The 17,644-nt window shown below is 38.0% G+C and overlaps 1 protein-coding gene across 1 annotated transcript in view; it reads right to left on the minus strand.

Moving 5' to 3' along the window:
- Positions 1–17,644, minus strand: part of wdr18 (WD repeat domain 18) — a 70,249-nt gene that overhangs the window by 34,632 nt on the left and 17,973 nt on the right. The window contains exon 5 of the mRNA XM_066695785.1: positions 8,362–8,505. Coding sequence (XP_066551882.1) covers positions 8,362–8,505 — 144 coding nt within the window. The remainder of the gene's footprint in view (positions 1–8,361; positions 8,506–17,644) is intronic.

A 17,644-nucleotide genomic window follows, 5' to 3' on the forward strand; every position in this document is an offset into this window, starting at 1 on the left:
ATCCCCTTAATGTGTCACAGTCTTTAAGCCTCAATGGCTTAAGAACCTGCATTCGTTCTCAAATGCATTCAGTGTGAGAGTCATCATTGTTTGTAATGGCAACAATTCGTTTGTCAACAAAACAAACAAAAAAAATGAATAAGAGAAAAGTGCATGAGGGAATTAAATACACACACACACACATTTTAAACAAAACATGGCTCCTAACTATATTCAGAATAGTTTTAAAAGTTTAATAGAAAGAATAACACATATATAGGAAGAGAGACTATTTGATATAATTTTGTTATGTGAAATATGAAACCCCGGTGGTATCCAGTTTGAAAGGAAACATGTACATAAGATGTGGTAATCCAATTATTACAACAATAATGAATGGAGGAAGCCCATTTTTTTTTTTTTCTGCAAACCTCCCTGATGGCAGAAATTGTCCCAAAGCAGCGCTAGGTGTAACGGGGGTATTAATTAGGCAATTTAAAGACTGCAATCTGTTCTGTCACTCCTAACTAACCATCTACATCTCAGTAGGGGGACCTCTGCTAGGTAAACAGAGACCAAGTTTACTCAAGCATGCCCACACTCCAGCACAAAGAATGCAGACATTCTCCCATAGCTGTCAAAGCCAGACCCCAAGGAACCGACACCCACGCACCTAGTGATTGCATAGTTTGTTTGCTCGCTTCTACATTTACTATCATAATAAAAGATAATGAATTCAGAAGGCGGTAGGGGGGAGAAAAAAATCCAGAGATGAGTAAGGAAAAGCAACATGTAGGGTAGTAATTTCCATTTATGATGGCCAGTCAATGGTTGCTCAGTGGCCAGACCTTGAAAGCTGGACAGCCTCACACATTGATAATTGGGGTGAGCTAGAATACTTGAGTACTCCAGATAATTAGAATTACTTGAGCATTAATTTACTACTCGAATACTCTACAATTATCCATTTTATGACAGTTCCAATATAAATGATTCAGTCTTACTTACTTGAAAGGGTTTACAACCTTAACACACAGTATTTTAAATGTAAATAGTCAATTAAAATGCAATCTCACTCAGGAGCAAAGTAAAGTAACATCTGGAAATATTTTGAGAAAGCAGACAAGTATTGAGTAAGTTATACAATGTAAAACTAGCCTATCAAAAATGACCATTACAAATTATATCATTTATCTGTCATGTGACAGGAGACCTGCCAGAATAGTCTCTCATTTGCTTTGTTTTTCCAAACAAGTTGGACAGGATTGTTTTTTTTCCCCAGAAAGAGAATATGGATTCGTTGATTTTGAATTGTGCAGTTTCTCAGAAAGTTGTTTTTAGTGTTTTGTTGGATGAAAGGATCAAACAACAGGGAAGTTTAACGTTTTCACAAAGGACAATCGGGATCCACTTAAACAGGAATGCAACATCATCCTTGTAACAATGTCTATAATGCAGTTTGTGCATTAGGTAAATTAATTTGATCACTTCTCTTCGGTGGGAGAATAGTTAACAACTGCACTATATTGTGAGTTTAGTTTGCATGGTGCTTTAGAAATGGTATTAACAGAAGATTAATGTGTAAGATTAACATGTTCTTTTTTTAAATGCCCCAGGGTTGTTGCAGCATTATCATCACCCTGTCAGTAATATTTGTGAACCAAATGTAGGACAGTGTTGTGTGCCATTCAGTTCAAGTACTTGAGCACTAAATTACTCAAAATTCCTATCCCTAGTTTATACACACAGAAAAAACACACGTAGTAAATCACTAAATGACGGCGATGAGATTACTACAGATTAAAATTGGATTAGTCGTTGCATTCTAATTAAAAAAGAAGAAAAAAGTGCTTTGAGATTACATTCTATAAAAGGCACTGCATAAAATAAAGGTGTTATTATTACTGTTATTAGTCAGTTATTACTAGCGTTAATTCATCACATCACTGCGTTGTTTTCATTTTAGTATTATTTATCTGTCATGAAGTCCAAGCTAGATACAAATACAGAATGCGAATATCAACACCAAGTCTGGCAGCAATACTATAAACAATGAGAAAACTCATTCAAAGCAAGGAACACAAACTTTAGCGCACAGATTGATTTACTCCTGAAGATTCTGAAATCCTTCTGCCGTCGCTTAGGTTAAACAAAAAGAGGAAACCGCCAAGGCCAAAAAAGACTACACAGAAACAAAAAGAAAGCATTATAGGAAACAAAAATTGACCAGGAAATATGGGGAACATAGAAGACATGCCAACTATTACACCGGTGATAATAGGAATGTGAACTGCACCCTGGCCCTAGTATTAGAAAGGTCAGTCTCTAACCAGCCAGGGTAGAATCCAACTGCACTTCTAGTGGGAGTCAACTTATCAGTACTGGAAAAAGTTATTTTCCACTTGCAGCCTGTGTTCTAACCATGGGAGTAGAGATTAATCAAAATAGATATTTTCAGTCAATTTTATATTCATAATCCCCATTCGGTCACACCATTGTCCGGGGCTTGAGTCCAAGCATCACTGAATACCAACTAACCCTAACTGGCTCCCATATATCACTACTGGCGTGACACCATAGGCAGACCCAGCCAGGTAAGGTTTCAGAAAGGGTCACTGCCATCGCCCACCCTGCTGTAATATTTCTCATTATGCTATTGTTGTGAAGGGCACTAACCCAGAGTGGGAGCTCATTTACAACAGGGCTTTAATTAACAGCAGACAGACAGTGAGAACTGAGGCTGATTTAAGCCATTACCCCAGAGAGATCCAACACACTGCTCCTTGCTGGTTTTCTTCTGCTTAGACCATGAAGAGAGAGACCAAGGCATCAGCATCAACAAAGAAGACACCTCTGCATCTTCCCCTCAACACACAAGAATAAATAAACATCTGCTAATACTAAGAAGAATACAATGAGTTTCCCCACCCCCAGAGGGTTGCAAAGGTAGGAGGAAACTGGCTTCATGACCCACTGCAGCACAGTACCCTGTAGGATTTCCTGAGCTACATACGCTACTGGTCAAAAGTTTTAGAACACCCCTATTGTTCCAGTTTTAATTGAAATGTAAGCAGTTGAAGTCCAGTGAATAACCTGAAATGGTACAAAAGGTAAGTGGTAAACTTCTAGAGGTTAAAATTTTAGGTTACCAAAAACTGAAAAATAATGTAGATTCAGAGTTAAATACTGTGTATACATCCGATTTACAGTTTCCGTGTCGCATGCTGCCATTCAGAGCCCGGGGACTCTCATTCAAACGGTCACATATCACTGTTTCGATTGGATTTCTTTGCAAATAGGCTTACTTTGTTCAGAACAACCTAACGATTAATCCAGTTATAGTAATATTATTTGATTTTCTATCAAACATAGAGAAGTTCAGATCCAGTTATGTAAAATCACTGTGTATTAGTACACTTTAAACTGAATTTTCTAACTTGACATTGTGAGCTCTCTACAGGCGTGTTGCTTCTACTAAAACATGGATGCTTGTTTTGATCAGTAGACTGTCTGGTTCCAGAATATGTCATAATTGTCAATATTTTCTGAGATTTTGTATTCCTACTCAGACCAAGTACCCCGCCACCTCCCCATTTCAGAATCTCCATTTTCACATCAGAGAATTCTTCACATCACTAGAAAGCGGAGACTCTCAGCTTTCAGGGGATACCAAACACTTGGCAAACAACACAACAGTGGAGAATACACATGGGATTAAAGAGAAGTACACAGATTTGATGCCCTTTTAAGGGTACCAGAGGGGTTTGTCAGCTTAAGGGGTTCAATTTTATTAAACTCCTATTTGTTCTATGCTTTAATTTTTTATTGTACATGGAGACATTAAACTGTGTAAATTTAAAAAAAAAACTGGAAAAATTGAGGTGTTCTAAACATTAATTTAGTCCGATTATAGTCCCCGTCTCATTCAAGTCCAAGAAAATGTTGTGGAGGTGTCTCAGTGTGTGGGTGTCATAAGGAGAGTCATTCTCATTGGCTAGTCTTCTAAAAAGGTAAGACATGGTCACCCAGGCCCAAAGGACATAGTTGAAGTTGCTGCTTTAGTGTAGGGGGCTTAGTTTGTTCTTTGTTCTCTTAAACAGACATTTTCCCCTGTATAAGTGTGGTTTATGTGTTAATGAGGTGGGGGATCTGGGTGAAGTTAAATTCAAACAAACATAAATAAATACTTTTTAAAAAGTTGACAATATCCTATATTACTGTTAACTGTAATAGTATACCATAGTAAAAACAACAGTAAGGTGAAGGCAAGCCAAATCAACTTGTGCTAAAGAATGGAGAAGTTTAGGAAACCTGGATGAAAACCACAGGACCATAACCAGGCCACACTACTGTACAAATTCACTGTGGTCAAGTATCATAAAGAGTTAGTAGACCTGGGGGGGGGCTGTGACTAAATGCTGACAAAATTAACATTGTCTGCAGGGAGGAGATAACAGGCAAGGCATTTTAAGCAAAAGGCGTAGAATGCCCTATTGAAAACAGGGACCCGAAAAAGCAATCCTTAATGAATAGCATTAATCAGGACCAAAGACTATAGGCCTCTTCTATAGAATACCATCTTCTGTCACTGTACTGAGGTATTGATTGGGATTTCACTCTGATCCCAGAGGGAAGAGTGCCACCTACAGGTCCTCTATATACTTTGATGTTGTCTAGGCCAAGTTCAAAAAGCAGTTCCATTTGATATCCTCCTCAAAATGTCAAAGATCTCAGTCATGTATGCTAAAAGATCAGAGTCCCTCAGGAGCCAACTCTCAAATAAATCTGTCTGGTTTGCATAACAATCTAAAGGTGTTTAAGCTTGCATTTGCAAATTTGCAATTATAAACTGAAAAAAAACATCCTATGATATGCTAAAGGTACATTAAATCCATGCACACAAATCTTTAAGTCAGAAGGTAACATATCGGTTTAAAATTTTTAAACTAAAAAGACGCTACATTCTTATAGGCTATATTCAAACTCTGCATGGCCGTGACACCAGGCTGAAGCAGTTGGCAAAGCATCCCAAGATGAGCTAATTTACAGAAACATCATATTTTGCCCCAACAAACTAACCCATTCACCATGCCAAAAAAATTACAAATTGAGCAGCTAGTTTCTATAATTTGCACTGAAATATATAAACCCTGAGAAAAAATTAAGTGTTAACGATAATCAGCTTTTTGTGCAAGGCAAAGAAAATTATTTATTTATACAAGAACTGGCAGTCAAATTTAATTTACTTTGGATGAAACGGACTGTGATCATTTTTAGAAGCATTGCCATTTGCTGTGACAGTAGGGGTCTTCATACACTCACCACCCCCCATGAAATAAAAAAAACAAAACAAGAAAAAAGAAAAAGCCCAATTTATTTGCGGTCAATTGCAGTGCATGTCAAATGTGAAGGATAAAATGTGATGTACAACCCCTGCATCACCCCCAAATTACACAGCATCATAGCTCTACATTCATACTGTTGTGACCCCCTCACTACAGATTTCCACTGGGGTTCAGCTTGCAATTGCATCACTCAAGTTCTGTCTGATAAATACCATAGCAACTGGAAGCCAAGCCAGGGCTGATAAACGGCATCAGGAAGCTGTCAACTGATCAGAGGGATATTCTCATGAAATAAATATGTGCTTTAAAGATGAAAAAGAAACCAAGGAGTGTGTATCGAGATGTGTATCGCAGAGCAAAAAGCTAAAGGAAAAAAGCTAAAGAAAAAACAAAGGTTTTCAATCAAAAGGATTTCTCTTTTTCCCTGAAGGATTTCAGCTTACAAAACACAAGCCCCTTAAAGATGGAGACTGCGTTGAGTATTATTTGTTTTTCCCGTTGATGCAAATCAAGGTTCAGAAAGATGTTGATGTGGCGGTTATAATGGGGGATTTCAATTTCACAAACAGACTGGAAAAGCCCAGTTGGGACTACAGAAGCAGAAATAGAAATGGTTGAGATGGTAAATGACTGCTTTCTAAATCAGTTTGTCAGGGAACCAACCAGAGAGCGTGCATGCATGATTTGATATTTTCAAATTACCAAGATAGAGTCAGAGGGACACTAGTTACAGAACCAATGGCAAACTGTGATCACAATATAGTTAGCTTTAAGGCATATTTTCAAAAAAACAAGGACCAAGGGCCAGATTAAATCAAAATTTGGACCCACCTGCTAATAGAAATCTACAGAACTGTACTCAGTTGCAGCTTAATTTGTAGTAAGATGCCACTTTCTTCTAATCATAAATGGAACCGCTATGATGTACAGGTTCAAAGTGGGTCAAAGTTTTGATTTAATCCCAGCCCAAGTTTAAAACAATGATCTACAATTTTAGAGAGGCAAACCTTGAAGGTATGAGGCGGCACTTGGAAGAGCACACTGGATACAGATTCAGTTGAAAATTTATGGATATTTTAAGAATATATGACTTGAGGCTCATGAGAATTCTTTTCCAAAACTTAGCAAATTGAGGACCAAAAAACATTGGCCAAAATGGTTTAATAGAAGTTTGCAAAAAAATATCAAGAGAAAGAAAATGTTGTAAGTGCATACAAAAGGGATAGAGATTAAACAAAATACAAAGAATATGTTTAACTGCAAATAGATCTTAAGAAAGGGATCAGGAAAGCAAAGAGGGAAACAGTACAGAAACATAGCTCTTGAAGCTAAAACTAATGCAAAGAGTTTTCTTCAATACTACAACAGCAAGAGGTCAATAAAGGAGGAAGTGAAACAGATATCAAAATCATGAAAGGCATTGACCACATCAAACCAGAGGAGCTTTTCCAGATCAGCAGGGACACACGCACCCGGGGACACAAAAGGAAATTGGGCTTCAAGTCATTCAAGACAGAAAACAGGAGACACTTCTTCACACAGAGAGTTGTCACAATCTGAACAAACTCAGATGTGGTTGAAGCTGAAAATTTGGGAACATTCAAAAACAGACTGGATAGTATCCTTAGATCACTTAGTTATTAATGGACACCAAACGAGCATGATGGGTCAAATGGCCTTCTCTCCTTTGTAAACTTTCTCATGTTGTTATGTTCTAACTATTAGTATATGGCCATGGATTTGTCTTGTAGGGCCTGTTGCAGAAGGACATACAGAATGCAGTCCTGGGAGGAGGTGTCACTCATTCAGGTAGTGCCTACAATTTCAGAACTCTATAGAAAGGTACAGCCAAATCTATGCATGGAAATGTGAAGCTGTGGGAAAGTAGCCATTAACACCTACAGTCTCCTGTTCGTTCAGAATGCGTGTGGATTTCCTGTGCTTACCACTATGACAGTACCTAAGCTCCTCAGGCAAAATCTCAAGCTTCTGGAACGATTCTTGAAACCCAAGAGACTGGGAGAAGAAATAGGTCCGTTTAATAGGTTTCACACACACCTGAATGTGTAATGCTTCTCTAACAGCCCTGCCCAACTTACATTTGCTTCCCCTCGGTATGCCGCTTGCCAGAGAGTTCAGAAGTCCTTTGGCTTCTGACATAATTCTGAAACAGGATTCATGTGGATCTCTAACAAGAGCAGTGAATGGACAATGAAACCTGAACAGAATCAATACAACACCACCAAGCAAATTAATTGCTCTTCCCTGTCACACTTACTCATCCACTTGCTGCCTTATTTTCAACTGCTATTTTGTTTTCAGACTGTCATGTCTATTTATGCTTAATTCAAATAACTGCTGTACCAGCATGCAGGATCTAGAGCCAGTACAAACAATTAAAGCTTTCAGCTTTAAATTGAGAGATAACATTCCTCATCCATCTCCCAAGAGGAAACACCCTCACTATAATTTATTTCAAATGAACTAGATCAACGGTTTATAAAAATAAAAAGTGTAACCAAATAACAAAATGTTATAGTCTCTGAAACTGGCATGTCTTCTTCTCGCTCACTTCTCAAAGGCAATAACTATGGAACAGAATTCACATGACCAATATGGCTTTCCCCCTCAGAGATTCTAATAAAATGCAAGAGATAATAAATCCAATAGCTTAGTTTTGTAGGCTAAAAAAAGGCAATGGTTCTAACAAAAATACAATTCTCCTTATGGCACAGAATAGTCCTCCGTAACAAGGATATAATTCTTGATACTAATGTTTTTGTATATATTTACTTTTCTCTGAGCTATTGACTCTGACTCTGACTACCTAATGGCAAGCTGAAACACAGGATGGCCCAAATGTCTAAATATTATCAGTCTACTTATTAAGAGTTTTGTGTTACGGGCAGCAATATTAAGCAGTTCATGTTAACGAATGATTGACTTTCAGTTTTTTACTTAAATCCATAGCGTTCAATGGGACAAAGGGGGGGCTCTGGGTAAATCTGTGGGTGAGAGAGGAACAGAGGACACTTACCGAGCTGCACAGAGACACTTGGAAAATGCTCCCATCACTGCCACCGCAGAACAGGGAATACTCGCAGGGGTCAAGGGTCACAGACATGATGCCTACATCGAAAAGGATGGACAACAGCATTTCACCCGAAGACATCTCCCATAGCTGCAGAGACAGAGACAGAGACATAATTCATTACACTGTAGCACTGTCTCAACTACTAGAACCTGACAAAAGATCTTGTCCAGCCCCCAAGATAGCTACTTCGACAATTTCTTTGCAATTACAGAAAAAAATGCAATTTCATTCCTGCTTTATCACCTTGTGCTCTCGTTCCCAGTGGTATTTAAGTTCTTGAAGGAAGAAAAAAAATGCAACATGCAACTTTTTCCATTCCATCAGGTCAAATAAGCGATTAAAAACCATCGGTAAAAAATGGCCAGAACAAAGTTATAAAAGAAAATACAAAATCAAAAGGGATGTTATTAGGCTTATTATAAGTTGTTTTGTGTAATCGATGGACACAACACACCCAAATAATGTCTTTCATAATGTAGTAAAACATAAAACATGTGCCTATTGACTGTTACTACAACAAGCCGGATAACAATTAGAATAGCTGTGCCATTTAAAGTTGACGCTTTCTCTATGAAAGATGTGAGTGTTTATGCCAGCAGAATGTTTATGACAACCAAGATATTGTACAAATCCAAACCAATAATCATTTCAGCTGTTCTTCAAAATTGACATAACCAAATTAGATAAATCATAAAAAATGCAGACCCAAGAAATTCAAACAACAGGATAATTCACCCATTGCAGACAAAAGATTCCCAAAACAATAATTTAAACAAAAACTAAAAACTGGCAAAATAACATGCGATTGAGGAAACCAAACATGAAAAATGAAAATCTCAGTACCAAAATCTCTAGTGTAATCCATTTTCTACATAAACCCTGTTCTCTGCCCTTGGGGGATGAGTTAGAACTACATTTACATTTTTTATTACAATGTTCTATAAACATACACACATCCAATAAGTAACTTATGGAAACCATTCCCTATATCCAAGCATATTAATACACACTTTTATATGATTAATTTGTAGCTAGAATATAGTTAGAAGTGTATTAATGCTTTATTTATTTATGATGTCTAAAAAGATTTACATTAACAGATATTTAATTATTTATTCTATGTTTATTAACTGTATTTACCTAAACATTATAGTTGTATTAACTATCAGATGATAGCAAAATAAATCTTTGTTAACATTATTGTTAACTTGCAACTCATTAAATAAGTACATGCACTTGTTTATTAACCTGTATTGTTAACCATTAATATAAGTCATAAGTCCATTTAACTAAAGGAGAAGCCATAGCAGAGAAGGAAAAAAGGTAAGAGCCAAACAAAGTTATCTTGCATAAGAATTTGTAACTAAAATGGTCACTGCCATTCCCATTTAACTAATAGGAAGGAGGGGAGAACTAATCCTTATTTAAAATAAATACAAGTAAATAAAGACCACGGACAACAAGTGCTTGTCAATCCTAACAGACGGCACTATCTAACAAGGCAAGAACTTCATTGTGACCTCCTGTCTCCTTCAGCCACTGATATCCATTCTTGCTATCTCAGCGCTGAATAATTTATCTGTGCGACTGACAGCTTGTAATCCATAACAGCTGGTGATATTGGAGGCGACACAGAGTGCTGATGACAAATTTCGTATAGAAAAATGTACAGCTAGCTCAAGCAGAGAGAGAATACCGTTTTATCTTTCTGGAAAGACCCAGAGAGAGAGAGTGATGTGCAGAACTGTGCTCTTGTTACCATAGACATTTGGATATCTTGTTTTCTTGTCTGTGCCTTGACATTCCAACACTATATGCTAACTAAGGGCTAGACCAAATCAAAACTTTGACCTACCCCAAATCACAGCATACAAATCTGTACCCTATCACGGTTTAATTTATTGTTAGAGGCCACTCTATACTATTAATAAATAAAAATGCAAAGCGGCTGAGTCAATGTTTTGATTTGGTCTAGACCCAAGTCTAAGTCTTCTATATTTCAACATTTTGTCGGATTTAGTCACTTTTACTAATCGACTGATCAACAGATGTCGGGAACAATTTCTGAACCAACAAGATTCTGAAAATGATAGCATCACCCTCGTTTTAATATCTAGTATTGCCAGTATGCATCTCCAGATAAGGAATGGGACCAAGGCTACACTTTGTTAGGTCATCAAAAGAGCAAGACCATCCTAGATTATTTTGTCAAGGGGGCATTTTCCATGATTGGAGCATCATAACAACACAGGAAAGCAGGAGAATGGTGGATACATTCTCAGTTTTGCTTATGACAGTTGCACATTCAGGAGATAAATCGTGGAACTGCTAATAGGGATTAGCAAATTAAGAAGCCACAAATATAAAGAAATGACCATCACATGGATCTGCTTCCAATTCAGGCTAGAAGTGGGCCACCCCACTAGGGCAGGGATCATGTAGTTATTTCAGACAGGGAATTAATTTTATTGAAAGAAACCAGAAGAGCAATGCACTCAAGCTGACTGCAAATCACCTCTTAATGAATAAAAAATGTTGCATGTATATTTCATAATTGGGGACCAAGTTCAAACGGCACTTTGAGCGCAGAGCTGGTATGTAGGTGTGTAGTGGCGTTGTCTAGACATTGTCTACAAACCTGAGTTTGTAATGATTCATACATTCACATACACGTGTATTATATATACATACAAATTATGTCTTAATTTGAATTAATCTTTTTCCTTAAGAGGAATAAAGTGGTTGAAACTGTCAACAGACTTCAATGATTCAAGTGTTTGGTTGCACATGTTAAAAAAAAAAAATAGCTACACATATATAGCTAAAACTAACAAATATACTCCGAGAAAATATAAACTGAGGGAAATTCTGCTATATCTCAGATCAGGAAAATGTACATTTTCAATTTAATGTATATAACATATCATGAACTTGAAGTTTAAACATGAAAGCTAAAAAACAAAAACCTTCTACATGTAGCCTACCAACTGCATTTCCTATTTTTGGATCACTCTGCAAATTTCATGGTATTTATAAGATTTTATTCACCCCTATCTAATCAAAAGAGCTCAGCCACTTACCATACAATAGACTCAAGCACACCTGCTCATGATCTTTTCAAACACTGTCGCTTTCAAAATTGGAGTTCATAAACATCTGAGTTTCCTACTGAATGGAATCAGTCGTGTGCTTGGAAGGACTCGCCTTCATGAATACTGAATGAACAACCCTCATGAGTATTTACTAATGCTTTTGGAAATGAGTATGCTTTTAAATCTAAGCCATGCTTGTTTTGAAGTACCTCAAGAGGATACATTTTACATATTTTCCTTTCACTGTACAAAACATTTCCCATGCATTGCTTCACCTCATTTACGCTCAGAGATGTTTCAAGATAAGCACCTAGGTGTCCCACACAGAAAGTCAATAAGCCCTGTAGAGTTTGCGAAGTTGTCATTTTGCATGAAGACCTTTCATTCACTCAGCAGTACCAGGATACCTAATAACAGCCTGGTCCTTATAATTATGGTGTTGACACAATGGTGCCCCAGTCCCGCAGGCGGGGCTCTGGGAGATGGAAACGTCAAATGGTTTACAGAAGGCAGACTCATTTCTCCCATTTGATTAATTGTTTAATTATAAATGCCCAACTGTGCAGGTACAACTAAAAAGCTGACATGCATTTCCATCATGTATTCATAGGTTTACAACCGATTCATCAAAAGAAAAAGAAAGGAACAGACATATTGGGGCCAGGTGCCTTTTTGCGGTCTGTAGAGTTTAAGTTTTAAGCTCACAAAAATGAGGTGGGTAATTGTATGAAATTGTGCAAAATGAAAATATATTGACCTTTATATCACTCATGGTGCTGGGGCAAATATAAAATATTGTCCTAAGTGACGTATTGTACTGTGACATACTACAGGCAAAAAGATATATATCCTTTTCTTGAAGGAAAATGATAAGGCTTACAACTAGAGTTATTAGATATTGTGCAATAGTTGTCACATCAAATAGACCTCCAAAAACACAAGCATAAAACTAAATACACACAATAAAAACCTGGAGTACAAATCATATTTAAAAGCAAGCTAACATGGCAATACATTATTTTCTGTCAGTTATGTTAACAAATACTTTTTCGAAGTTAAAATGGAAGAAACAGGGCATTGAAACAATAAACAACTTTCGCTGCAGTTCCATTCCTCACTGAGGCGATTTCACGAGATAAGACATAACTGCTCCCACACCATCCCCCCCAAACATAGAGGAGAAAAAAAAAAAAAAAAAAAGCCGCCTTTAAAATTCTGGTCTGTGTGTTGTGTAGCCCCTCTAACCAGGCTGGTAGGGTGGACAGGCTTGCTTGAACATAGAACAGTTTTGTTTCCAGCATAAATAAATGATTGACTAGGAAGAGCAGCCAAGGATGAAAGTGGTAGAGTGAAGAAGATGGATGACAAGAAAATAGCAGCAGAGCAAGGGAGAAAGGAAACCAGGGCCAAAAATCCCTCACAGCTAATTTCCCAGAACTTTTCCCTGCCATTTGTATTTTTCCTGTCATCAGTCTCCTCAGCAATGCACAATACATAAGGCCTAACTACCAGATCTTGCTTAGGGTTAGAAATGACTATTCCAGCTTGGAATTTTAAACATGCCAAAATAATATAATCCATCTACCTAATGTTATAAATCTAAAAGTACCAACATTTTACAAACCCTGATGTAATTTTGTCTGTAATAGTATTTGAACATCAGAGTATAATAAAGTTTACAAACAAGAGGAGGCCGTTAGACCCATCATGCTCGTTTGGTGTCCATTGGTAACTAAGTAATCCAAGGAACCTATCCAGTCTATTTTTGAATGTTCCCAAATTGTCGGCTTCAACCACATCGCTGGTTCCAAATTGTGACGACTCTCTGTATGAAGAAGTGCCTCCCGTTTTCCTTCTTGAATGTCTTGAAGCCCAGTGAGGAGTCCACATAGACCTGCATGTTACCTGCATGCAGAGGTGATTCTAGGGTATGTGGTGGCACCAGGCAAAATAAATCCTGATGGTGAAGCCACGGCGGGGGGGGGTGGCGGTGGAGTTGTCTCCCGTGAGAACGGGGGCAACGGGGGGGGGGGGGGGTGCAGCGGGGGGTTCACATTTGGGGGAAATGCCTAGGAAGCCTACCCCCTTGCGACGCCCCTGCCTGCATGTAATACCTTGCACTTGTCCACATTGATTTCATCTGCCAGGTGTCAGCCCACAACTGTATTGAAACAAGTTTGCTAACTATCCCAGAGTCAAGATCATTAATATAGATTAGAAAAAGCGCAGGCCATAATACTGATCCCTGTGGAACTCCACTAACAACCTCACTTCAGTTAGAAGCAACTCCTCTAATCGACACCCTCTGTTACCTATACATCAACCAGTTCATAATCCGTCTACTTATATTACCCTGAATGCCTACAGCTTCCAATTTTAGGATCAGTCTTTGGTGTGGAACCTTATCAAAAGCTTTTTGAAAATCTAAGTATATCATATATACATACATTGACTTTCTCCAAGAATATGGTTTTCATTAAGATGTTCCTCGATTTTCTGTCTAATCATTTTTTCCAACATTTTACAAGTAATGTAGTTTTCTCCCCTTTCTTGTGGATTGGTATGACATTTGCCATCTTCCAGTCAGTTGGCACATCCTTGTGTCATTTGGAATATTTTAGTTAGCGGCCTAAAAATAATTTCCCACATTTCTTTAAGTACTGTTGGAAATATACCATCTGGCCCAGGTGATTTGTTTGTTTTTTATTCTGCTAGTCCCTTTAGTACCTCCTCCTCATTTATCCTGATCTCTCTAAGTGTTTGACTGGACTGATTGTTAACCTGTGGCATGTTATCAGTTTTTCCTTTTGTAAAAAAACTCTGTGAAATACTTGTTTAGAAAATTTGCTTCGTTTTCCAAAGTACTTCAATTTTTGCCCTTTATCCGTTTCACTTCCTTTATTGACCTCTTGCTGTTGTAGTACTGAAAAAAACTTGGTTTTGAATTAGTTTTAGCTCCAAGAGCTATGTTTCTTTCCATTTCCCTCTTTGCTTTCCTGATCCCTTTCCTACGATCTATTTGACTGTGGTGGAAAAGGGCTTTTTATGTATTTTTTTTTTTCTTTCCTATTTCACAAGTATAAATCAAAAACACCAAACCCAACAAATATATATATATCAGAAAAGGTCATGTCCTACACTACTCTTCAAAAGTTTGGGGCCCCTTAGAAATTTCCTCGTTTTCCATTAAATTAGTTTGAATAGGAAATATAGCAAAATTAATAGGAAATATAGTCATTGACAATGTTAGAAATAATGATTTTTAATTGAAATAACAATTGTGTCCTTCAAACTTTGCTTTCGTCAAAGAATCCTCCATTTGCAGCAATTACAGCCTTGCAGACCTTTGGCATTCTAGTTGTCAATTTGTTGAGGTAATCTGAAGAGATTTCACCCCATGCTTCCTGAAGCATCTCCCACAAGTTGGATTGGCTTGATGGGCACTTCTTTCGCACTATACGGTCAAGCTGCTCCCATAACAGCTTAATAGGGTTGAGATCCGGTGACTGTGCTGGCCACTCCATTATAGACAGAATACCAGCTGACTGCTTCTTCCCTAAATAGATCTTGCATAGTTTGGAGCTGTGCTTTGGGTCATTGACCTGTTGTAGGAGGACATTGGCTCCAATCAAGCGCCGTCCACAGGGTGTGGCATGGCATTGCAAAATGGAGTGATAGCCTTCCTTCTTCAAGATCCCTTTTACCCTGTACAAATCTCCCACTTTACCACCACCAAAGCATCACAGCCCAGACCATCACATTGCCTCCACCATGCTTGACAGATAGCGTCAAGCACTCCTCCAGCATCTTTTAATTTGGTCTGCCTCAAACTTAGATTAATCTGTCCATAACATTTCCAATCTTCCTCTGTCCAGGGTCTGTGTTCTTTTGCCCATCTTAATCTTTTCTTTTTATTGGCCAGTCTGAGATTTGGCTTTTTCTTTGCAACTCTGCCTAGCAGGCCAGCATCCCAGAGTCGCCTCTTCACTGTTGACGTTGATACTGGTGTTTTGCAGGTACTATTTAATGAAACTGCCAGTTGAGGACCTGTGAGGCGTCTGTTTCTCAAAGTAGACACTCTAATGTATTTGTCCTCTTGCTCAGTTGTGCACCGGGGCCTCCCACTCCTCTTTCTATTCTGGTTAGAGCCAGTTTGCTCTGTTCTGTGAAGGGAGTGGTACACAGCGTTGTACGAGATCTTCAGTTTCTTGGCAATTTCTCGCATTGAATAGCCTTCATTTCTCCAAGTGGCATTGGAACACTGGACTGATGGTGGCTGATAATGGGCCTCTGTACACCTATGTAGATATTCCATTACAAATCAGCTGTTTCCAGCTACAATAGTCATTTACAACATTAACAATGTCTACAAATGTATTTCTGATCAAACTGATGTTATTTTAATGGACAAAAAAATTGCTTTTCTTTCGAAAACAAGGAAGTGACCCCAAACTTTTTAACGGTAGTGTAACTCAGTGAGACATTGCAATCGATCTGCTTTTAATCCAGTTACAGACCTGGCCGAATTAGAAAGACCGAGTATTAATAATGACATTATACTGCAGAGAATCAATAAACAATGGATTGGCACACCTTTATTAACCTAAAAAGTAATGAAGAAATAAATGATTGACAATGTGTTGATGGGACTGACTAGAACACAATCCATCTGTGTATTGAGCATGGCTTTTAAATAATTAACATATGGTTCTTGTATTGGGAATCCGATTTAAAATATGATTAACAATTAAGTATTTAAATTATTAACATGTGGTTCTATACACATCTAATTTATGTAATGGTTTGCAAAATTCAGAATGCAAGCTAGATACCCTTGAAGGGTATCATTATATACTAATGTAAAGTAGACAGGACTTATTTACATATACACATATATATTACTATGGCATCAGAAAATACACACCAAGTGTAAAAGCCACTGTTAGAACAGTACATTTAAATTTGGGCATGAAGAATCTGCAAAATGAACACCCCCACATTGCCTCTGAGTTCTAGCACAGCCTCCTACAGGAGCAGAAAGTTGTTGACGTGTGACTGACCTACCCTGCAGTGTGACTGACCCCCTCTCTCTAAAGTCTGCCAGTGTAGATGATATGAGGCCAAATTGACAAGACAGCTACCCCAGCATAAAAGCTCCTTCAGGCACACACGGTAATAACAGAACGCCCCCCCAGAAGCTGCTCCATGACAGAGGAGGGCCGTGACATTAAACACGCAGCACCCCTGAGCCCAGGCCATAGGCAAGAAACTCAGTGAGTACAGGGGCCTGTTCATCCACAACTTCAACCCCACCAGCACATTTTTCTAGTAAATTCCACAAAACAGAGTTCCTCTGAAAAATCAAACCTAGATTACAGTTTACAGATTCCAGTGACAATGTTTGAACACAAGCAAAATACTTGAATGGAAATCATTAACTGTTGAAAAATGCATCTATTCCTTTGCCTTTTCATATATTTCAACAGGATGCAAAGAAATTATTTGAAATAATAGAATATGCACAAAACAATCCCTACAATCTCACAGCTCTGTTTTTTTTTTAGCTAATAGGTGTAGGTGACTTTCAGTGTACATGTCTGCATGCTTATGTGTGCGTTAGCTGCTTGCATCTCTCATGCACAGCATAGCAATGGTTGGCCGAGATGACTAACAATTTGGAGATATTTTCAATCCGCACTTAGGGTTTATGGAATTTATTGGTAGTCCATTACTCCATTAGGTGGCAGTGTGGAGTAGTGGTTAGGGCTCTGCACTCCTGAGTCAAGGGTTGTGGGTTCATTCCCATGTTGGGGACACTGCTGCTGCATAATTCATCACATATTAATTAAAAAATACAGTGATTCCAAATATTTCAAATTACTTGATAACCACATTGGTTACCTGTGCCACAAAGAATACAATATAAGATCCTACTACTTACTTTTAAGACACTATATTCCTAGTATGTTTATATTATAAGACTCTACACTGCAAAATCTACCCAACTGCAATCCTGTGATGCAAACTATCTTCAGATACCTTCTTGGACAGCCACTCTCTGATGCTTTGCACCCCTTTTGTGGAATTCCTTACCCAGAGACATTAAAGGCATTTCTGATATTGGCCTTTTAAAA

This window comes from Amia ocellicauda, chromosome 22 (genome assembly GCF_036373705.1).
Source record: "Amia ocellicauda isolate fAmiCal2 chromosome 22, fAmiCal2.hap1, whole genome shotgun sequence".
In the NCBI taxonomy this organism is placed as follows: Eukaryota; Metazoa; Chordata; class Actinopteri; order Amiiformes; family Amiidae; genus Amia; species Amia ocellicauda.